Source organism: Hyposmocoma kahamanoa, unplaced genomic scaffold (assembly GCF_003589595.1).
Source record: "Hyposmocoma kahamanoa isolate Upper Pololo Valley unplaced genomic scaffold, ASM358959v1 120, whole genome shotgun sequence".
Classification (NCBI taxonomy): Eukaryota; Metazoa; Arthropoda; class Insecta; order Lepidoptera; family Cosmopterigidae; genus Hyposmocoma; species Hyposmocoma kahamanoa.
In genome coordinates, this window is record NW_020653415.1 from 79,976 (window position 1) to 104,102 (window position 24,127).

The 24,127-nt window shown below is 35.4% G+C and overlaps 1 protein-coding gene across 1 annotated transcript in view; it reads left to right on the top strand.

Moving 5' to 3' along the window:
* LOC113240099 overlaps window positions 1-24,127 on the top strand; it is an 89,398-nt gene continuing 65,271 nt past the window's right edge. The window contains exon 1 of the mRNA XM_026477320.1: window positions 1-413. Coding sequence (XP_026333105.1) covers window positions 252-413 — 162 coding nt within the window. The 5' untranslated portion in view covers window positions 1-251. The remainder of the gene's footprint in view (window positions 414-24,127) is intronic.

Consider the following 24,127-nt stretch of genomic DNA (forward strand, 5'->3'; position numbering starts at 1 on the left):
ATTTTGTTGGCGTTTGTTGCCACTTGATGGCGTATGCGTAGTCGTTGAAAATGTTGGTCGGAATCCGAACCTGTCGAAAATGATGAATTCGGTTTTGCAAATTATTAGAACTTTAGTAATGTTGTAGTTAAATTACATAAACATGAAGATATAATAGCTAGGTTGTGATAAATATTATTTTCAACGGGGTGGAGAGTGTTTTCGGTGTGTAAAAGTCATAAGACTTGTGTCATCTGACTTCTACCTTCAAGATGGCTCCTCCGCCGGAGTATGATAAGGAACCGAAAGCCCCGGATAAAAGTGTCATAAGCATTTCCTGTGAAGAAACGAAGGCGCTACACAATCTAGCAAACGACCAGCAAACCAATTCGGACAATAAACCTGAGAAAACGGTGGGCAGTAGCGAAGTGGAGGTAAGTTGACCTCTGTTGCCATTTGTGCGATTTGGAGGCTATATTAGTAATTAACAAATGATTAGACGACTTTTTCGCAGTCTGTAGTTCGTTCGCACGCTAATTGTTGTTACGAAATGTTGTATATTAACGATTTGGCGATACCGGACACGCTGTGTCCACAAGTAGGCAGGTGAAAATGGCGAAGGATAGATGTCAAAAATAATGTACAATACGGCTCGTGCAGATAAGGAACGTGAGTTCACACGCCGTTCTGCATATATTACTGTGTTTCCGACTTGGTCAATCAATGTTTCGAGCGGTCTTGAGTTCATCAGACTAGAATTTATGTGATGAAAAACAATATTCGGCGAACCATTTAAGAATTGCATGTGGGTGCATTTATGCCTATTTCTTTGATTGTACAGACTACATCGTATTTTACTTGTGTTAAGCATTGAACTGGATATAAAACACAAGTTCCTGGTGCATGGCTTGTGCCCATTGTTACTTTCACAGTATCATATGGCCTCTACATTGTGGTCATCTCAAATTTCCTTGTCTACATACTATCATAATCTACCCTCTTTTTATTAATATGTACACTTTATCAATAGACAGCTAAATTAAGATAGCTACAACAGTTATTAATTCTATTTGTATCTATTCTATTCATTTGAACCATTATTGTATGTACTAGTAGTTATTTATTTACATTTCTCATTTAAAATTAATATTTGTGTAATCATGCCCTTAGTAAAATTCGTACTTGCACCATATCAAAGTAATTTCTTAGGTTTACCAGTAAATTTTCAAAAATAATATCAATATATAGCATACAGCAGGGGTACTTAAAATAATTACTAAGCTATTGCATATTTTACATTGGTTAATTCATCAACAATTGGAGACAATGCATTGCCCTAGAACTTCATGAATAATTTGTTTACTTTTATGTTAAATGAGTATAACAGCCAACCTTGCTTTGTGTTGATAGAAAGTTATTTTTACTCAACCAATATAATATTATGATGTCCCAATGTATGCCTCCAGTATCTTCTAAGGAAAAATTTTGGCTATATATACTCCACTATATTCACTCATTGAAGACTTCAAGAATCTTTTGCAGATTTATATTATTTGTGATTACAGGTTGCTTTGTGATATTTTTTTTCTCTATCAAGGCAAGGGATAAAATTTGCAGTTAGGTTTATTCAAATTTTGAATGTAAATATGCTGTCAAAATTATTTGAAGTCTCGATGCCAGTCCTTGCCAGGAATCATACTTCGACGGGCATGGAGGACAAATATTTTCTCAGCTAGGTCATTACAATTATTGTTGCATTGCAAGAAACGTAAATTTCAATGTTGGTAAATGTAGGAAATACTTAATAAAATTAGTTTAAATTAGTCCTTACACTGCATTGGGAAATTGTGATGGACTATGATAGTCTGGTAGATATCCATGTGCAGCAGGATATGTATGTGTATCTTGGTGAATCTATTGTAATACTCTGAATATTTTGTTAGTGTGTGTTTTTGAGTTAAAGCTCTTAATAAGACTTGTAAACACCAAATAAATAGAGATATTGGCACTGCAACTGCTATGGACAGGCATGTAGCTTACCATCAGGTGCACAACTTGTTTGTCATGTCACTTAATATTATAAAAAAAAGTATTAAAGTAAGGTAAAAAACTAAGATACGAACAATAAGAACAAAAGCTACATCAGTAATCAGATTTTAACACTGCAGATTTAAAAAAAACTACTTTCTTCTTTTCAGTAGCCAGTTATGCTATCCTTCACATATTTAACTTATTGAGTTTTCTATTATTTATGGTTACAATTGTCACACCACAATGAAACGTAAAAAACTACACTAAGTTATACTGCCATCCAAAAGTTTGAATGTAGAAGTATCATAGTCTAATTTGCCAGCTCTATAGCCATGTTACACCTTAAAAAAACAAACAATTCATTTCTGCTGCAGGAGCTGACACTGCTCTAATTATTATCAACATTCAAACAGAAATGCATGCAGAGGCTACTTGACAAGCAATCCTGGTTGTTTTCTCAAACTTGTATCTTAAAAGTAACCGAAATGCAAACATTGCATTGTTTAAACTTAGAATAATAACGCATAGAAACCTAGTCCGCACATGCTAAGTGAGGCAAATTTAAGCGCTCCCAATGGGCCTACACGAGTGGGCGGGCCTTCAGTGCTCAAGGTCAACTTGCACCGCGAACAAATCAAGAATTTTAGCTAAAAATGACGAAATGTGCGGTAAATGAGTGTAAAAATACGCCAGACAAACATAAAATAGATACTAACATCACATTCCATAAGGAAGTAATGCGTTTCAACTTGTATTTTTATATAAATATTCACTAAAACCGAAAATTAACCAACTACTAAAACTAGCCTACATGAATTTGATTTTTGCCTCACTTGTGACAGTTCGTTTGATGTGAAACTATCATTCTATGCGTTATTATTCTAAGTGTTTAAATATTCAAATATTTTTTGGGCTGATTTCACATCACATTTCTTTCATATTCACACACTGGCTTTTACCTGTTCTTAAAGTAATGCATCCATATTAACATCCTTGATAAGAAATTTAAAATAAAAAGAAGGCTTTGCCATCTCCTGAATAATCACTCACATCGAATGGCACATAATGCATACTTGTTGTTCTATTTGCGAATGGTTTGGAATTTAAACTCTTTTTAAATTATTATAATTTTTACTGACCATTCAGGGCTATGGCAGAACATGAGAGAGGACAATAAATAAAATGCTTAGTTCTCTGTAGCTGAATCAGTTTTTAATTTGATTTTTTTTTCTTGTATGTGTGTGCATTTCATGTTAAATAAATTAGTTTTTTTTAATTATTTTATTTGCGATCGGCCACCAAGCCACAAGCGAATCTAGGAATGACGTAGGAACTGGATAAACTGGTTTTAGTTTAATAATAAAGTCCGGTTTAATAATAAACTGGTTTTAATTTAATAAAAAAGTAAAAAGGTTATTTAGAACATTGCAATAAAAATTAAATTTACTGTTGTGTAAAAATATAATGAGAAACACTCATTCTTCACTGTGATAATTTGTATAAAAGTGTATATTGTAATATAAATTCTTCATACTAATTAAGGTTTTGGTGGTGACTTAATTGATGTTGACATTGTATGATTTTCACAGCTTAATTAAGGTTACAGTTTTTCATTCTTTTGTTCTTTTGAAAGTGAAGTAGAAGTAGAAAGTGAGTTGTCATGTCCATTTTTTTGTACTAAATTTCTATAGAACAATTTATCTAGAGAGTTGTATGTCCATCTGTACAATATTTCAGGGGAAGTTGTCTTCTACTGTGGGCAGTCTGGTCAGAACTGTCCTCGTCGTGTTTTGTCCAAAAGAAAGACAATCTCATTTGGAATGTCTGTCAGTCTAGTTATTACGTCTTTGTGGCTAGTCATGGAACCTGGACGCGACAAGAGTGATAAAATCGCCGCAAAATATAACTCATATCAGTTATATCAGGACCCATGTCATCGCAGTTGTGTGTTGGATAGTGTCAATGGCAAGCATTTGTATGTAATGGCAGGCCATCGAGGTACTATTCAAATGCAATTGAATTTATTTGGTATTGTTCTTTTTTTCATAATATCAAGTGACAGGGCGGACAAGTCGTGCGCCTGATGGTAAGCTACACGCCTGTCCATAACAGTTGCAGTGGCATTCAGAGCTTTAAATCGCAAAAATCTGAGGGGCACTGCCACTGCGCCCGTCACACCGAGGCATAAGTTAACAAGTCTCATGTGCCATAATTTCACCAGCACACTTACCCTTCCAAACCGGAACACAATAATGCTGACATTACTGCTTGGCGGCAGAATTAGGTAAGGTGGCAGTACTTCCCTGGACAAACTCTTTCACAAGAAGCTCTACTGCCTTTTGCTTTCAATGGCGTGTTTACGAATTCCTTAACGTTTCTTTCGATGGATTCGTGCCATCGAACTGCTATTAATGTACAGTAGAAAAAACATCGGTGTTTCCTTGCTGATTAAACTAAAATATGCTATTAAATTATATTAATTAGTAACATAGTAGTAGTAGCATAGTAATTTATAATAATAATTTTAGTAGGGCAACATCGATCGTTAGAATGAATGCCATCACTGCCATTCGACTTACACTCTAATGAGACTCAACTGCCATTGCAACTAGAATTTAGCAGAATAACAAATGTTATCATAATTACAATGTAAATCTCAGTGGATTCTCAATGGAAGTGATTTGAAGAAAATTAACAGACTTCCCTGATCTAATCCTTTCCAAGTAAGTCATAAGTTGCCTCATTAATAACATTTTTATAAAATTAATAACATTTTTGCCTCATTAATAACATTTTTATAAAAAAATACCGACCTCAAAAGTTCGTGGAATTACATCTATTTGCCAAAATTGAAATCGGTTACCGGAAAGTGCGCGAAACCGGATTCATCCCTTAGTTTGCCACCCTTATGGGTGGAATATTTCCTTTAAATTTAAATGGGACCAATACTGAGGCCTCTTTCCAACAAAAAAAGAATCATCAAAATCGGTTCACAAATTAGTTACTCGTAGTTATCACGTAACATACATAAATATAAAAAGAAAACAGGCGAATTGAACCTCGAATTCGATTGGAACCTCATCCTTTTTTTTGAGGTCGGTAAAAATAAGAGAATTTGCCACGTCACCACGCTTTGCGATCACAGGTGGGCTGCAAACTAGGCTCGACTCCAATTGCCAGTGCTCTTCAGCGTCAAGCGTGCTTATGATTGCCCAATGGAAACAGACGCTTTGCTAGTGTCTTCGAGCAATTAGGGTATTGTATGTATAGGGCGATACTGCTGCCCGTCTCCTAAATTCATCCTTCATATCCCAAATAGATATACGATGTCGTGTAGTATACAGCAACACGACATAAAGTGTACAGATGTGCTGAACTTGGTGGAACTGGCAGATGTTGCGAGATCAAAGGCCATTCATTCAGCACACGAATTCGAAACTTCTCTATTAGGATTGGCAGAATGTTAAAAAGCTTTTATTGACATTAGTACCTATTGTGACGTTTAAGGCAAGATTTGTGTTCTTTTGTGTAGTCTATCTTGCTATTTAAATAGCCGACACAAGGATCATTTTTCAAAACACGATGCGATCAAGTATTCAAACCCTTTTTCTATAATTCGATTTGGCACCGCATTTGGGTCAACTCGTATGCATATCGACCGCATAAATCATGTTTGCGTTGTTATCAGGTTTATTGAAGATCGTGTTTTATCTTAAATGTAAATAACATTTCGTGTCAAACTATTAATTTGATCCAATGTTGTATTCTCGTCAGGGAGTCACCACATTTATCAACGTGAAGCCGATCAGAAAAATGTTTTATGTCCATATAAACGCGCAATTTCTTTTCGTTCTTATTGAGTGGACCTTTTTCGAACTGGCTTAAAGTGCTTTTCCACTGGCGAGGAGAGACGAGACGAGGCGATGCGAGAATTGAAATCTCGCCGACCTATTTCCACCAAAAATTGCCATCGCGAGCTCGCGCAAGCACGCACGGTCTCGCGCCAGCACTCGCGAGCTCGCGCTATGGTTATGGGTAGTGAAGACACAGTGCTTTTCAATTCGTCTAGCGATAAACACGCGGCTAAAGTAGGTACCATGTCCCGCAAATTCTTATTATTAAATATGTTAACGGAAGAAGAATCAAATGAAGACACTGTAAGAAGAAATAATCATGTTGTATAATATAAGCTGTTTTTACTCTCTAAGATATAATAAATAAATAAATATAAATAAAAAGAACTTTTTCGAAAATAACTTATTTTATAATCTTTTATCCCAGGCCAAATATTACGAACTAGCAAAATACACATCAAAAGTTTACAATATATTTTTGAAAACGATGCTATGTTTCAAAAGTGGTTAAAGTCACATTCCTAATCGTGTACATTTTAATGCAATTATAAATATATAATATGCATTGTATAAATATTTACGAAATTGATATGGATACATGTGTGACACCAGTACTATATATTTTTCATTGAATGTAGTTTGTTTATTTTTCTCTGAAATAAAAGTATACCTTTTTTATAATGGTGTCGTGAATACATATTTTTGAATGTTTTCAAAAACTAAAAAAAAATAAAACTCAAGGTACATTTTTTGAAATATCTAATATTTACATAATTTCGAAAATGTGTGAACGTTTACATTTTAATGCACGCGACTGTATTGGGATACAGTCGCGTGCTCGCGATATCGTACGAGACATCGTGAATTGTGTTTCCATTGCAGAGTTAATAAAGAGTCTATGTAGGCAGCAATACGGTTCAATGTTACATCAATAAATATTTCAAATCTCGTCTCGCTCATTCTCGTCAATCCCGACCATTTCCACCGAAGATGCGCTGGGAGAGAATTGATATTTGCCGTACAAATTTTAAAAATCGTCTCGCCCCGTCTCGTCACGCCTCGCCGGTGGAAATACACCCTTAAGCCGATTCCGCGTTCATAAGTGTAGTGACTCCCGTTTAGCGTACTTAAACATTGTGCAAAATTCATATACATTCGTACAAATGATGTCAAACGTTACCATCAAAATTACAATTCAAAATATATGCCAAATACAGAAGTAGACGAATCTTTTGTCCAAATATGGTCCCATGTCCATGTACGACAAACGACATAAATATTATGTTAGTTGACCCGTAGATCGTTCGTGGAAACCAACAAGCCGTACTGATTGATGTATGAATGCTTTACATCTTAAAGCCACAATAATTCCTTGCACAGATTGCAAAATACTCAGGTCCTAGGTGACATGACATGAGTGACAGCTATAATGAAGGTGGGTTATCTCCTATGCAAGTCTAGGAAAGATGTGTGGTTGTCCTAACCAGATTTTTAAAAATCCAGAATGCACACGTAACTTTTGCTGTAGAATGCGTGCTGATTAGATACTTGTAAAATTCATTGGTTGTGGTTTTCAGAGGTTCATTTGAATCAAGAATTAGCCACAGCTTCTTCCCTTCTGCCTCGAATTTGACCTGGCAACACCGCTTATAGCAACACACACAGCTGTCGTAATAACGCGCTACACGGCAACGTGACAACTGAAATTCTGCTGATAAAATTGCTTAAATCTGTTTGTTTTTCCCCATAAAGTTACTACCCTGCAACTTTGCCGCGCCGCAATCAGAGTAGACAGGGGCCACATAATCAGCTTTGGTGAACATCGTTGCGGTGTCAAATTACAGTGTCGTCGTCGTCGTTGAGCATTGGTATTCGATCGCTTTACTCGACTACGTTCATTAACTTCGTCCTCGTTCTAACAAAGATAGTACAAATGTCTACCAAATAATGTGATGTTAGATAGTGTGGCAGACCGCGACCTGCACCTGAAAAAGAATTTAAAACGAATTATGATTAATAATGTAATTTAAACTAAATACTGATAATGAATGCCCACAATCAATCATCCAGAGATGATTTTGTTACCTATAATATGCTTGTTTTGATGGTACGTCCTTCGTATCTTTTACTAATTTCGTTTATTTCCGTCCTTTATTTATTTATTGTCTAGTATTTAACAAAATGCTTTCATAGATTTCTCACAGATGGCGATACGGTAAAATATGTCGTTAAAACCAAAAACAAAGATCCGACAACAAGCACATAGAAAAATTCATGAGGTATGCGGGTTCGTTTCGCGGCTGAGTTGCCATAGCGTCTGACACGGTTTGCTAGGAGAAGTCGGCTCGAATCCGGCCGGATGAAAGGATTTTTTCGATCTTTGTATTAATAATTAAATATTACAAACTAGTGGCGTGATTTTACAAAAAAATAATTGAATATTATGGTGGTGAAACAGCCTGACGTTCAATAAAAACATATTTATTATCTGTTTTGTGTTTTTCAATCGTTATCCTAACAAGTTAAAAAAGTTTTCATTAAAATGTAATGAACTATTTGACAATGTAAGTCAGCGTAAGTAATTGTAATTTCGTTGTGATCTATATGATCAAAAGACGACAGTGGCGTGTTGTAAACTTACACCGCTGGCGGTACAGGCGGATGACGCCCCGGCGCGCCGACCACATGACGACACGCGAAGCCGCGGACGGCGCGCGCGCATTGTGCTCGTCGCGGTCCCATTCGAGTGCTTTCACACCGCCTAACACATGGCTTTTGTATCCTGTTTTTACAATGTCAAATCAAAAATGCCTGCTCGATAATGCGTAAAGCCCTCGAAATACGATCATTATACATATACCGCCATGCGTTTCACGGGGCTGCTCTAACCTTTTGAAGTAATGAATCCATCGATTTGCACTAAAACGTGTACTTTCTATCAGTAAAACCTTTCGAGTAATTTCATTTAGAAAATAGATTCCTCAAGGTGATGTACCTCGTCACATTCACCATTTTTTGATGTCATTTATTTTATCAGATATGTATATTATAGATTCTTCATTATTCAAATTGTTATTGGTATTTTGAAAAAATCGAGTAAATTTCACTTGCTTGAATAAGGTTACGTTTAAATAATTAATAGACTCACGTGTTACTTTTCATCTTACTTCCATTTTTAGAGGCTATATTTCGTAATGCAAATGCATGTATGTATCAAACTCGGTACTTTAATATATGGTTAATGGTAGCTTTTAACCACAAGTGAACTAATTTATTTTGAGTCAAAAGAAGGATGGCTACATCCCGTGTATTTTGTAACCCAGTGTTTTTGACGACGTCCATTAAATTAACCTATCAATACTTGTGATTCATTATCAAAGCATCAAAAACAGCTAATTGAGTACTGCCTGTAGAAGCTGGGGGTTATAAACATGATATAGGTTATGTTTATAACATTGTCGTGTATTTGGCTTCAGATGTTCGTTCGTAGTAGCAGAAATCAACAAGTTTTCAGTTTGTTCCTAAAAATAATAAAGAACTTGCTGAATATTCCTAAATCTGCCAAACTCTGCCACATTGACAATGAAAATTAGTAAAAATTAAATCTGCCCAAATGGTCACACTGTTCTCAATCTCAAAGTGACATTCGCACTGGACCTTTTGGAGGGAAAAGTGTCGTTTTTATTTTGACTTTCAATTATTTTGTGAAATCTAGTTTAAAGTGGAATAGGATAATGCTATTGTGCCTTAATCGAAGATTAAAACGCCAAATTTATACGGAACTCGAACTAAAAAACCCGTATCGGCCCGTTCTAAGGAATCCCGAGTCAATCCAAGCACGCCGCCTCAAATTGCCTATATACAGTGGCGGACACATAATTAAAGACACTTAGAGAATATTATTTTTTCAAAGTTTACTTATCCTATATTTTTTTATTATAATGCAATAGGAGCTTGCAATATTATTTAAATTATTCTAACGGGTATCGTGAAATGTTTGAAATGAAATAAAGAGAACGAAGATGTCGTATTTTAAATTTTTATTAAGTTTCTTTAATTACACCGTTATAAACTAATACAAAAGCTTGGCCAACTAATTAAAGACACACAAATCATGTAACTGCAAAAAAAATATTACAAATGTTAAAACGAATTTGAGTATAAAATTAGTTTCAGATGTATAATAAGAAAATAAAAGCACGTTGTTAATATTTTGTCGCATGTCCTTTAGCAGCAATGACGGCCCGACACCGCCTCGGCATAGAAGCAATCAAATTATTGCAAGTTTCAATCGAAATCTGTTCCCATGCCTCTTTAAATGCCGTGTATAGTTGATGCACGTTACTTGTACGTTTTTTTGCAACCATTTTCTTCACACGGGACCACAAGTTTTCGATCAGGTTAATGTCAGGACTATACGGTGGCCAGTCCAAAACTGTTACTGATTGGCTTCTAAGAAATTCTTTGACCACTGCTGAAGTGTGTTTGGGATCATTATCATGTTGAAAAGTCCATATCACCGGCAAATGATCCTCGGCATAAGGTAACATGGTGTTTTCTAAAATATTTTTATATTGAAATTTATCCATGTTACCTTCTATTTTTTTAATAGGTCCCACACCGTGACCAGAAAAACATCCCCAAACTTTGATATTACCCCCTCCATGTTTAACAGTTTTTTTTGTGTATTTTGGATCCATTTCTTTTTTTGAAGGACGCCTCACGTAAACTTTTCCATCAGAGTTAACCATATTTATTTTAGTTTCGTCAGAAAAAAGCACATTTTTCCACTGTCGCTCTGTCCAATGTGCATATTTTTTGGCAAACAGCAATCTGGTTTTGATGTTTTCTTTCTTCAAAAGGGGTACCTTCCGAGAAATTCTTCCAAACAAGTTTGCCTCACATAATCGCCTTCTCACCGTTCTTGCAGACACTCTAGATTTCTCTGCACCAGATACTTCCAAGCGAATGACTTCTGATCCTTTGAAAGGGTCTTTTTTAGCCAACAATTCTATTCTTGTGTCTTCTCGCTGGGTTGTTTTTCGCGGTGTAGGTTTCCTAGGCACATTTTCCGTAGTGTTAAATTTCTTAAAATGCCGGATAGCGTTCATTACCATATCTTTCGAGCATCGCAAGTGTTCTGCAATTTTCCTATATGACCACCATTTTTCATAAAAAATCAGAATTATCTTCCTTGTGGAAGGATCGCAACTTTTGCTTTTTCCCATAATATTTCAATTTAAATTTCACAATAAACTTAGAGCACGGCTAAAACTGAGTGAGATTTTGCGTATCACGAAAATTCGCTCAATATTAGAAAAAATCAGTGCTCTCTTTTATTTTTTATTTCAAGTTTAGAACACGAAATACGCACTGTCTTTAATTAGATGGCCAGCAGCTAATGTATCGAAAAAGTTTGAATGATATTTGAAACAGGAACTATGTAAACTCTTTTTAGTTAAACTTTGATACTGTTCTCATTTTAAAAAATATATGATGTCAGTGTATGTAAAATGACTATTAAAATGGAATTGATACCTATCTTGGGTCTCTAAATATCATTTAATTTGTTGTTTGTGGTCAACATCAAGGGTGTCTTTAATTATGTGACCACCACTGTATATCTCATAAATATATGAGAGTGAGTGACATTGTATATAGATTTTGTTTTGCCAGTTGATAAATTACATATACCTACTACTGGGATTTTTTTTATCATACCAAGCGGCGATACGAACAAGTCGTGTGCCTGGTGGTAAGCGACACGCCTATCCATAACAGTTGCAGTGCCACTCAGAGCTTTTAATCGCAAAGATCTTAGGGGCACTGCCACTGTGCCCGTCACACTAAAACATAAAGTCCCATGTGCCTGTAATTTCACCAATAAATGACCCGTTTACTAAAAATATCGAAAGGTCAAAGGTCATAATAACAAAAAAATTCTTAGTGAGACACTAAAGGCGCCAGTATTTATAGACCAATGTCCTTGTCGAAACTTTTTTCCTCAAACACCCTATTTTAACGCAGATTGATTTTGAATAATTAAATCAGCCCACGTTGAATCTTTCAAACCGTTGATGGACGTATTTTCGTTAGCATAATTTCACCTAAGTAGTATTTCTAAAGGCTTTTTATAATGAAGCGCTAAATTTCGTTTGGAATGAACCAATTAATTCCTGTAAAACCAAGGTACAAAATTAATATAAATGTGACTCGTTTATGACCTTTCACTTTTATCCCTGATCTATGGAGTGTAAGACTGATCTTTATTGTTGTCAACAAAGGCGGTTCCATTGGGTACTTTTTAAGGATTAAAATATATATAGACGGTGAAATTTGTGGAAAAAGGAACATTATGTCGTAAGGGAAAATGACCTTACGACAAAATGTCTCTTAGGACATTTCAAATTTCCACCGTCGATTATTTCGTCAATAGAATTTTGAAATGTCGTAAGCGATGTTTTGTAGTACGGACCATTTTCCATTACGAAATATATATATTTTATTTTAATTGACAATAATTGTTTGAGCTTTAGGACTGAATAATATTACATTACAATTAGAGTTTCTTATAAGTTTTCTTATATTTCATTATTATACGTTTTTCTTATCTTATGGGTTTCTTATCACGGTTCATACGCTCTATGGTCAGTTAACAAATAATAAGTGGCAGTTGACAGCTTTAGTGCCAGACGTACATACGTCGACACGTATATACGTCAATATTATAGGGTAGAGATATGTCTACCGTATAATATTGTATAAATTTACCGTTACCTCAAGTTTTTCTTTCTGTATCTGGTGAGGGTAGTTCTAATTTGTTCTATACAATGTGACATACTCGGATGAAAAAATTTTTTTTCTCCCTTTTCTCCATAGAACAACATACTACTCCACTTAAGCCCATTTATTGTCGACATGAAACAAAATGAGAATCAAGTTTTACCAAAATTGTCATAAACTTTGTTTGACATAAAGATCTGTCAATAATACTCACATCGATGTTGCATAAAAAGAAATAGGTCAAAATTGTCTATTTTCGTCCGATGACGTCATGTTCTAGGAAACAAATGGGAACTACCCACTTGTGACAATCGTGTAGAGAGAATCCACGAAAGTCTTAAAACCTACTACTGCACAGAAATATATTTTACTTGCTTTATGTCAAATCTATCTAAATCTAAATCCAAGTTACTTGACAAGACTACAGTGCACTCGCTTTAAGGATAGAGAATATGAACTGACCAATCACGTGGGTTTAAAGTCTTCTGTTAAATTTTACCATTGGCCGAGTGACCATTGCTTTGTGAGCTTTGTCAATTGGAATTTCCTGCTGTATTGTTAAGAGCGCGCTCTGTAATAACTAAGTTTGATCCTATTTTGGTTACGAACTAATCAAAGTTTAAGATATTTTGCATATGTGTCTTGTTATCTCGCCTGTTTCCCATTAAACAACACATACAAAACATTTAGCTGAACACAAAAAAGTGCGAACATGAAATAGTGAGAAAGAAAAGTGAGAATATCGTTTATATGTAAATGAACAAGAATTTATACATAGAGCAGCAATTAAATTAACATGTTTTTTTAAATATATAATGTTAAAAACTGTTATACAGCCTCGAAATTGAAATAAAAGAAAATTCTTTCTTTTTTACTTTATGTGACAACATAACGTAAAAAAGAAATAATTTTCTTTGAAACGTTTGAAAATTGATATATTGCAACCGTTTAAACTTTGATTAAATGACAGTTTAATAAATACAAAACTTTTTTAACTAAACTTTACGACTCATCCAACTCGACTAACCTGTGTTAGTAGAGAATTGAAACGAATGAATGAAAAAAAAATAGTCGACTGATTGTTTATTTTCAAATTAGACTTAAATAAAATAACCGACCAAACTTTTGAGAAGACACTGCATTATTTCGGGGATTCTACTTGTGTTCCGATAAATGTGCCGGTGTGTATAGTTTTAAAATTGAAAGCCTGGGAAGACTATCTTCGTAATGCGAATGACTGTTGTATCCTAACTTCATCCCAAAAGCTACCCCTGGTGTTGTCAAACGTCAACTATATTTTTTAAATTTTCAAATGTTTTATTCCGGATTTTCCTGGTTAGCAGAAAAAACTTGCACACTATTTTAGTAACTACACCTTATGAAATATGTACTTAAAAACTTACTTTTGACCACTACCTACGCCTGGACCAAAGATAGTCTATGATGGAACAAGCCCAGAAGATGCCTATTCAGTCGGACCTTAAAGATATCGGAGTTGTATGTGTTCGGAAACAGTCACAGGCAGGGAATTCCATTCCTGGGTTGTGCGCATAATAAAATATAACAAAAACACTTAGTACGCTTGAAGGGAAAGTAAGTATGATATCCCGCTCTAATTCTGGATATCGGATAGTATAAGGGGGTGGGCGGAATGAGATGATGGAGCTAATGAGCACACTGAAATATATTCTGTAGAAAACCAACGGCCAGTCAACTTTGCCACAACAACAACTTTTTTTAGCCGGTGAGCTAAACTATGGGTTCAGATTCGAATGTATCGTCGCCAATAAGTCTCCTCTGGCTCTGCGTTAAACCATACTGTACCATAATTTTTTCGCGGTAAAATCCTCTTAGGATATCTCTCCGCCGCTAGGACTTCTACCGGCTAAAACCCCACAGTGGCTTTCTTGGGTGACTCTTATAGCACCTGAGAGGAACTACGTCCTCACAACAAAGTGCGCCACACCGTTCCGTCGTCTCCTCGCGGTTGTTAAACTTACTGGCGAATGGAGCCCCGGTACCGCCGAGCGGGACAGGCCCTCTCCTGATCACGCTTGGCGACCTCCTTCTGAAGCATCACTGCTTCACAGAAGAGACCATTGCCTCATATACCGTGCCATACTAGGTTTCAGGTACACATACATAATTCAAATTCATTCAGCTGTTTCCGCATCACTGATTAACGATTAACGAACTTCTAAATTATCGAATTTCCTAGCCAAGTGGTTTTTTTTTTTCACTGCGCGTTTGTTAGTACATTCACATGTATTAACATGTTTATAATTAACAAAATTATAATTAAATAACCCGCAGAGGACTTATTAAAGTTGTTTAATGTTTTACCCAATTAATTTGCCTGCAAGAATCATTGTTCTGTGAAAGTCGTATTTAAATTTAGCAACATGTGCTTCGCCAACCAATGCACATGACTGTTATGATAAGCCGCTTCTTCGGAACGAAATGGAACCGAATTTTTCTAACGATATTGTACATAGCATAAGGAACTTTACGGTCAATATGTAAGGTACAAACTTTCAAAACCAAACCTGTCAAAAACAAAACCAAATTCTCGCGCATGTTCGAGAATGCTCGCGCATTCCGCGGAAGATTTTGGCACGGAATATTGTTACAAAAATTCGCTTCCATTCCGTCCCGCCGCAATATAAATTGAGCCTTAGGGGTCTCTAAGGAGAGAATAATTTGTGTCTTTTTATATCCTTTTATTTTCGGAGTTGAAAAAACAAACATTAATGTAGAAAAGTTTGTTTTTATAATTGATACCAAGATCAAGAAAAATTCCTTCGATCCGGCTGGACTTGAACCAGACATTTTGTCGCCTAATGCTGGCTATCCCTCTCCCAACTGAGCTACGGAACTAGTCAGCAGACCTTATCAATTTCTCTATGTGCTTGCTGCAGGCCTTTGGTTTTGGTTTTAACGGCTTTTAGGCCGTAGCGTAGTGAGAAAACTATGAAAGTTTTTTCTTCACTCAGCCAAGTAAGTATCTTTACAGCTACCAGCGGCTGACAAGATATGTCGCTTTATTTATTTATTTGTAATATTTTATTTATTTTTTGTTCGATCTTTATAGAAAGTTCGAATTATAACAATTTATAGCAATTATAATAAAAAATTTGTAGAGTACTGTGACAAAAAGTATATAAAAATAAAATTAATTTAGATTCCAAACTAATATTATTAATGCGAAAGTAACTCTGTCTATCTGTTATATTTTTAAACCGTTGAACGAATTTTGATGAATTTTGGTATAGAGATAGATGGACATAGAGACTACTTTTAAAATAGGGGATGAAACTTTGTGTGGAGAATTAGTATAGTACAGTAGGCTATTCGAAGTACTTTTTCTACGCAAACGAAGTCGCGGGCATCAGCTAGTAATTTCGATATTTTGATTAAAATAAGTTCGGTTAGCATAGTTGGAGATTATTCCCAGATCTGGTAGACAAACCTAGAAACTAATATTGCGAGTCGTGTTTGTCTGTTTCAGTTAAATTTTATTATAAATTGGGACTAATCGTATTATAATATAAATTGTTTCTAAATTATACGTGCTCAAAAACTAAAATTTCCATCTTATGCGATTTTTTTTAAGACCACGCTTTCTATAGATTAAATAGGAAGACAAAATAAAAAAAATATTGCAAGCACAATTATGAATTCCTTGTATTTAAAACAAGTTTGAATGATCATCAAACTACGAAATGCCTTTAACGAGCCGCCCTCGCGGCCTGGACAGCTCCTCTTAAAGATCAGCTTAAATTAAAAGAAAATTAGGAACTTAACATAACTTCATTACAAATAAACCTTGTGCTCGCCTCAACGTCTGCCATAAACAAAAGTGGACGTATTGATCCGAGTACCTACCATGAGTTTACAGACAAATGTAAATTACATTAACAGTTGTCACTAAGTACCGCATAATGCAATTGTATACAAAATGTTAATTCTTATGACCGCTCGTAACAATTACACTCGTAGCCCCGCACTAGGGAAACCCTGTATCGCGGGAGCCTGGTGAAATTACAGGCACATGGGACTTGCTAACTTATGTCAGGGTCAACACTGTAACTGTTATGGACAGGCGTGTAGCTTACCATCAGGCGCACGACTTGTACGTTCCGTCACTTGATGTAAAAAAAAAACACATTGACAACCACAAATTACACCCAAAGTGAGAGAAGAGAAATAAATATTTCTCATGGCCCGGGACTCGAACCGGGAATCTCTCCTTGGCAGACCAGTATGGTAACCGTTCGGCCACGGAGGCATATACGGTATTTAAATTAATAACTTTTGTAACGATAATGAAAAATAGGGTTGTTTTACATTAATGTTGAACATGATTACTACTATCTTAGTCAACCCTTGAGCATGGGACCGGTAAATTGCCCGAAACATTGGTTTGTTTTAAAAAACAAATATACGTGATTTAGATCCGTTAAAATATAACAATAAAATATAAATATAATAATCGCAAAAACCTAAGAACTCTATAACGTCGTCTTAAGACTGAATACCATGTATGTGATTTCTATGTAATTTTTCGGGACGAAGTTAAAAATATGTAGAATTTAGTAAACGCAATAATGTTTGTAGTTAGCATTTTAATTAATTAAATTATACCTCTTTCAGATACTGTATCACTTTAATAATATATTTGAGCAAAAAGTTTATAATGAGTTTTTAGGTTTTCGCGATTGTTACACATAGGAAATGAAACTATTTTTCCGGATTTAAATTGCGTATATTTGTCAACCGTGACCATGGGACCTGTAAAGGGCCCAAAACGTTACTGATTTGTTTGAAAAAAAAAACAAATATACGCGATTTAAATCCGGAAAAATAGTTTCATTTCCATAAAAGTTTATAATTATTTTTCCAACAAATATCAGTAAAGACAAACTATGTGAAAACGCGTTATACGAGGTTTTCACTCTTAGGCGACGATAAGTGTTATATGATAATGTGTGATAATTCCATCGGTTTTGTGTGTCGCTTTGAACATTATCCTGAGGAACGAAATTCTTAAGCTCCTAATTTCTAAGCTAACATTCTTTTACACGTGAAACAACTTTTACTGTAGGGACCGTTTTAAAAATACGGAATAAACAAACACGCTAACAAACTTTCAGTCATTTTTGTTGCGTATGAATGTTTATTATGGAACAGTTCACTTCTTTTCGCGATTTAAGGGAGGTACCAAGTTATTTGTCATCTTTAATGTAAGTTATAGTTTCATCTTTTGAAAATGTCCGTAAAAAGATGTCAAGTGCCAAATTAGGACAGTATGATCTTGAGTAAAGACGCCGTTACTCGATTTTAAAGGATAACTAATTTTCAATTTCAACGAAATACTACCAACATGTCTATTTCTGTCGCCAAGCAAGTTATGCTCATATTATAGCGTTCCGGTTTTGAAGGGTAAGGGTGCTGGTGTAATTACAGACACTAGTCAACTAATGTCTCAAGGTAAGATTAGAGTACCTTTGCAGATATGATCATTTGTAGAGCTAGGCGCATGTGCTGCAGTGAATACCAAAATAAAGCGTAACTAAGGTAAAGTATTGAAGCATAAAATTAGTCCATGCATGCATTTTTGCGTTCAATTTAACATGATTTGATTCGCCTGTAACGATTACCTCTTTTGCTTGTGGATTTTACCGGTTATAGCGAGAGCAATACTGCGTTCTGTTTTTGAAGGGTACGGACGCTGGTGAAATTACAAACACATGGGAGTTGTCGTCTTTATGTCTCAGGCTAACGGACGCAGTGGCAGTGCCCCTCAGTTCTTTGCGATTATCTTTAAGGACCGTTTACACGAGGCCAATCGATAAGTCATTCCATAAAGACAAGCCATAATTGGAGTCATGTAAATATACACAATCCATCATGGATGGTCTCTAGACCAGTGATAAAGACAATCCACTAAATTAGAACAAATTCAAATTTTTCGGGCCAATACCCTCATCCACTACGCGTGTATTGCATTGCCTCATGTTATTTCCTTGTGTGAACGTGCATCCTAAGCCATTCCACTAGTTTGTGTTGTCGTTTGGTAAAGAATCTTAAAGAAACTTTTTGTAATACTGGCTCTAGTGTTGACGTTGCGAATTTCGCACTTTTCACTAGATTGGCTTTGTGGAATGACTGATCAATTGGCCCCGTGTAAATGGGCCGTTAACTGAGTAGCACTGCAACTGACATGGATAGGCTACCAGGCGCATGGTTTGTTCTTCGTCACTTGGTACCATAAAAAAAAGTCTTCATAATATTGTTGGATTTAACGAATTGATAGAAATTGTTGAAACAGTAGGCATTGAGGTCTTATCTTTACAATTTATGTCGCGCAACCGACTTTGACCCAATAGCACTCAGCTGACTCGATTTGGCGAAGTTGCACAGGTCAATATCAAAACGATAACCTGACTAATATTTGTTGAGAGCGTAATTTTGACACACCCTATGTAAAATTCATATCTGACAAATTATTCAAGTTTTTCAGTAGACTGATTATGAAGGTACCGTGTGTTAGCCACACCGTGTTATTATTATCTCTGACACTATTAAACCTATGATTACGACAATTTGCACGTAGCGAGTTATTGTTATATTTTTTTATTAAATGTAGATAAGATATATATTAAACTGTAGTTGTACTAAATTTGGAACATGTTTTTCTAAACATTAATGGATGCGCTCGGAATTTTACAAAGTCATTCGCGAAAGTGTCAATTATGAATTTTGCGATCACTGCTTTGAGTCGTTGTTGGTTCAGCTAGTGTCCATTGCCATCCAGAGAGGTAATGCTTTAAGCCTATTGACAAAACCTGGTGCTGATATAAATTGTTTTATTATCTCTTTTTAATATTTTTTTTTTGTTTTGTAACTGTTTATTTGGATTAGGTGACGAACTTATTTCTTGGTGTTTAAAAAAGACTTCAAAGAAGTAGCAGTTGCAAGTTTAATTTATCTCGGGTTCGATTCGCGATAAGTCTGGGTGATCTGGGTAGTTAATGTCGTTGTTCTGGTACTCATAGTATACCTTAAAAGGAAACCTTCGTTCGGAATGTTTTATTATAAGCAAGTTAAACGCGTTTACATTTTGGCGTTCCGGCGTAGAAATGAACAGCAGACAGACAGATGCGTGCCGGTGGCGGGTCCTGCGTCCTTGTACATACATAATAAGATCGAAAATGTCCTGTTTCAATAAACGCAGGTACTGAATTATACGTTTTCAATCAGGTATAAAAAATTGATATTTCTTTTTGTCTGTTGTTATATATTAGGATATGATCGGGGATATAGTGCAAATCCGCGTATATATAGTCGTAGGTAAAAAGCGCGTATCTGCTCTAAATCAAATTTTACAGGAGAGGAATTAAACTTTATTATTTTTTTATTTAAAAGGGCTACGACTTTCGTTTTTGCATAGTAAGCATTAATTCTTGTTGTCTGCCGACTGATAACAACAGATTGCCTTAAATCACGTTAATTTGGTTGCCAAGACATTTTCGCGGGTTTGATTTGGCCACAATATTACCAAAATGAAACTCATACTCAAATACTAGTTACGCGTAGTGATGGGATATTCTCGAGAATATTCTAACAGTGGAAACTTTGCTGTTAAGTTCTCGAGAACTTTCTTTTTTAAGAGAATTTACGAGAACTTAAAAAATTTGTGACTTTCTTAGCTTGGTTTTGAATGAAACTAATAGATTTGAGTACATTGGAACGTTTAATGAAGTGAATGTAAAATATAAAATTTAACTTGCTCTGGAACGTAAAATGTCGGTAAATTGTCGCGGACGAGAATATTCTCGAAAATATTCTTGGATATTTTCTCAGTAAATTCTTGTTAATTTGAAACGTTTGTTTTAAATTAGGATTTCCACATAAAACAAAGTACCTAAGTGATCAGTTTTAGCAACGTTTATTCAAATTACATTTTTATGTAAAATACATATATTTAAAAAACGATCTCAATAACTGCCTTTATAATTTAAATAGCTAAGAAATGAAATAATTAAAAGAACATTGTAATCACAATTTCTTTGGAATACACACTTTAATCAGTCTAAAATAAAGTAGTGATGCAAAAGACCTCTGCTTCTGCTTCCGCAACTGCAGAAGTTCCGTACGCTTTTTCATACCTGTTTCCGTTTCTGCTTCCACAACCTTTATAACAGAACTTTAATCTGAAGTTATAAAGTTCGCGGTGGATTTCAGGCCCACAAGCATATTGCATGGCAATAGGGCGCGCGTTTTAGCAGTTATGTGCAATTATGAAACCAAAAACAAGCCCTGGAAACTATTTCGTTGAGATCTTTCCACAAAATATTAATAAATGCTATTATTTACACTTCGGATATTGAACTAAAAAAAAAATATTATGTAGGTATTATTTTCAATCATAAAATCTCTAATTATAAATTCTCAATCTTCTCAGAATATTTTCAGTTAAAAGGAATATTCCAGAATATTCTCGAACCGAGAATATTCTCTCGCGGAGAAAATTTCTCGTCCCGTCTCTAGTTACGCGTAATTGCACTATACCCGACGATATGTAGATAACGAAATTAAAAAAAATATGTGAAGAGATTAAAAAGTATGTGGAAACTACATGTAAATGAAATATTATTCAGCAGATTGATAGTCTAAAATATTTAATGTTCCTTTTTAATTGAGTTTGCGAGAACTGAAGCAAACATGTCCTTTTTGATTGTACTATAAACTACAAATAAATTAAAAACTATAAAATAGCTACGTTATTTTGCTTTGCACAGTGACAATCGATTTTTTCGTCTGTCCATATCTGTTGTGTTGCCACTCAGAGCTTGTAAATCTGAGGGGCACTCTGAGGGAAGGATCTGACGGACACTGCGCCCGTCACCATGATAACCGTGGCCATAAGTTGACAAGTCCCATGTGCCTGTAATTTCACCAGATATTGATAGAGACGGATATTGTTTTTGGTTATTCGGTAGACACATCGAGTACACCATAAATAGAGACGTTTGAAGCTTTTTTATGATATCTAGTAACGGAGCAAACCACTGTGCCACTCAGAGCTTGAAATTACAAAGATCTGAAGGACACTGTGCCCTTTGCCCTGAGATCTAAGTTAACAAATCTCATGTGCTTTGCAAAACCCTTACCCTTGAATGCCGGAACATATGATAGGCCAGGTGGCAGTATTCCCTGGACAAACTTTTTCACAAGGAGTTCTACCGCTACTAAATTTTTGTATGTTTATTTTTATATTCTATTATTATTTTTAGTGTACAAAACGTTGAAAATTTGTACAAAAAATTATTTAAAGTATATATATGTTTTAATGTTTCTTTGAAACGCCTGAAAAATATGTGCCACACCGGTTTTACGGCATTTATTCCGCCGCCTCTGGTCGAAACATCATCAGACGCCGCCGTCGATTTTGCTATTGGCGCATGTCTAATCCGTCTCCTAAACAGACGTCACCATAAAGTTAATTAGATTATAAAACATTTCTACTCTACTTCCAATCTAATTACGTTCCATTACAGTATATTACAAGACATAAAACCAACTCCTTACGTCACGCAATGGTCGTGCCGTATTCTTGTCATCGACGGTACAATAAAATAAATGTACGTGATAGGGTTTGAAATCCAATTGCGTCTGTATGGAGACGGCTTATTAAGTAAGGCAGAAAATGTTGCTTGTGTTTATTTATAAACTCGTTCTTGACTTTGACGCATGAAAACGCCTAGATCTATAATTTTAGCAATTCATCGAACGGGGACATTGCTCTTTCAAATCTTAAGGCACTTATTGTTTTACTATCCTTGTTATGTATTCTTTGAAGTGGTCGTCACGTTGTTTCTCTAAACTCCAATATCTGATTGAAAGTTATGCAAATCATTTATTTAACCAGATTTCAACAACATTGTATTATTTATCTTATAATAATAGGGGTTAAAGTATGAAATTGCCGATTTGTACTGAAAATCTAAATTGTTTATTTTTTAAATTTTTAACAAATTTATTTAATCAAAATAGTTGCCATTATTATCTATACATTGCTGCCATCTAATGGGAAGGTTATTAATGCCTTTGCGATAGAACTCCGACGATCTAGACTGCACAAACTGTGTGAAAGCATTTTGTACTGCCTCCTGGGAAGAAAACTTCTTGTCACGTAGATAATTGTCCAAATCACGAAAAAAATGGTAGTCCGTTGGAGCAAGGTCTGGTGAATACGGAGGATGACGAATGGTTTCTAACTGCAGTTCCTGAAGGGTCAAAATGGTTTCTCGTGCTGTGTGAGGTCTCGCGTTGTCGTGGAGCAATAATGGTGAAGATCGATTCATGAGTCGGGGCTGTTTTACTGCTAGTTTTGTCAACATGGTTCGGAGTTCGGCACAATAGACATCTGCCGTTATTGCTTGACCAGATCGGAGAAAACTATAGTGAATAACACCATGCTGAGACCACCAAACAGTTACCATTACCTTTTTATTGGTAAGTTTTGCTTTAGGACACTGTTGTGGCATTTGACCTGGGGTCAGCCATTGCATTTTTCTTTTCCGGTTATCATAAAGAATCCACTTTTCATCACATGTTACAATTCGATCCAATATTCCTTCATTTCTGTACCGGTTCAACAAGGCAACACAAGTTTCAACACGCGTTTCTTTCTGCAGATCAGTCAAATCATGAGGCACCCATTTGTCGTATTTTTTTATTTTATTGATTTGACGCAAGTGAGTCAATATTGTGGGTAAGGTAACGTTAAACCATGCCGCTAATTCCTGGGTAGTTTGACTAGGATCGGCTTCCACTATCTCTCTTAATTCATCGTTATTCACCTGTGTGGGCGGTCTTCCTCGTGACTCGTTCTTTAAGTCGAAATTTCCATCACGAAAGCGTTTAAACCAAAATCGCACGGTGCGTTCATTAGTAGACCCCTCTCCAAACGCAGCATTGATATTGCGGGTTGTTTCTGCCGCGTTAGTTCCGCGTCGGAACTCGTATTCAAAAATCACTCGAATTTTCGCAGTATCCATCTTTGTTGTCTAAATTGAATAACAAAAACAATTGAAAGTCGATATTCAAATGTTTCAAATTTAAAAAAAAAAAAATCACAGAAACCATTTGAAAAAAGTTTCATTCGAAAACCTCAAACCATGAAGATTCTATGAAAATTCAAAGAACCTATTGCAATAAAACGGCAATTTCATACTTTAACTCCTAATATTACTGTGTCAAATAAAAAATAACTCCGTGAAGTCTGTGTGTTCTAAATAAGAACGTATATAAAATATTGAAGTTAGTAGCTTACCACCAGCCGCACGATTTGTTCGCCCCGTCACTTGATAACATAAAAAAAAGTTTCAAACCCTTAACTTCTTCACGAACAATATTTATTTTTTACCGCAGTTTGCACTATCGTTCTCTAGCTTATAATAAGCCATCGACTA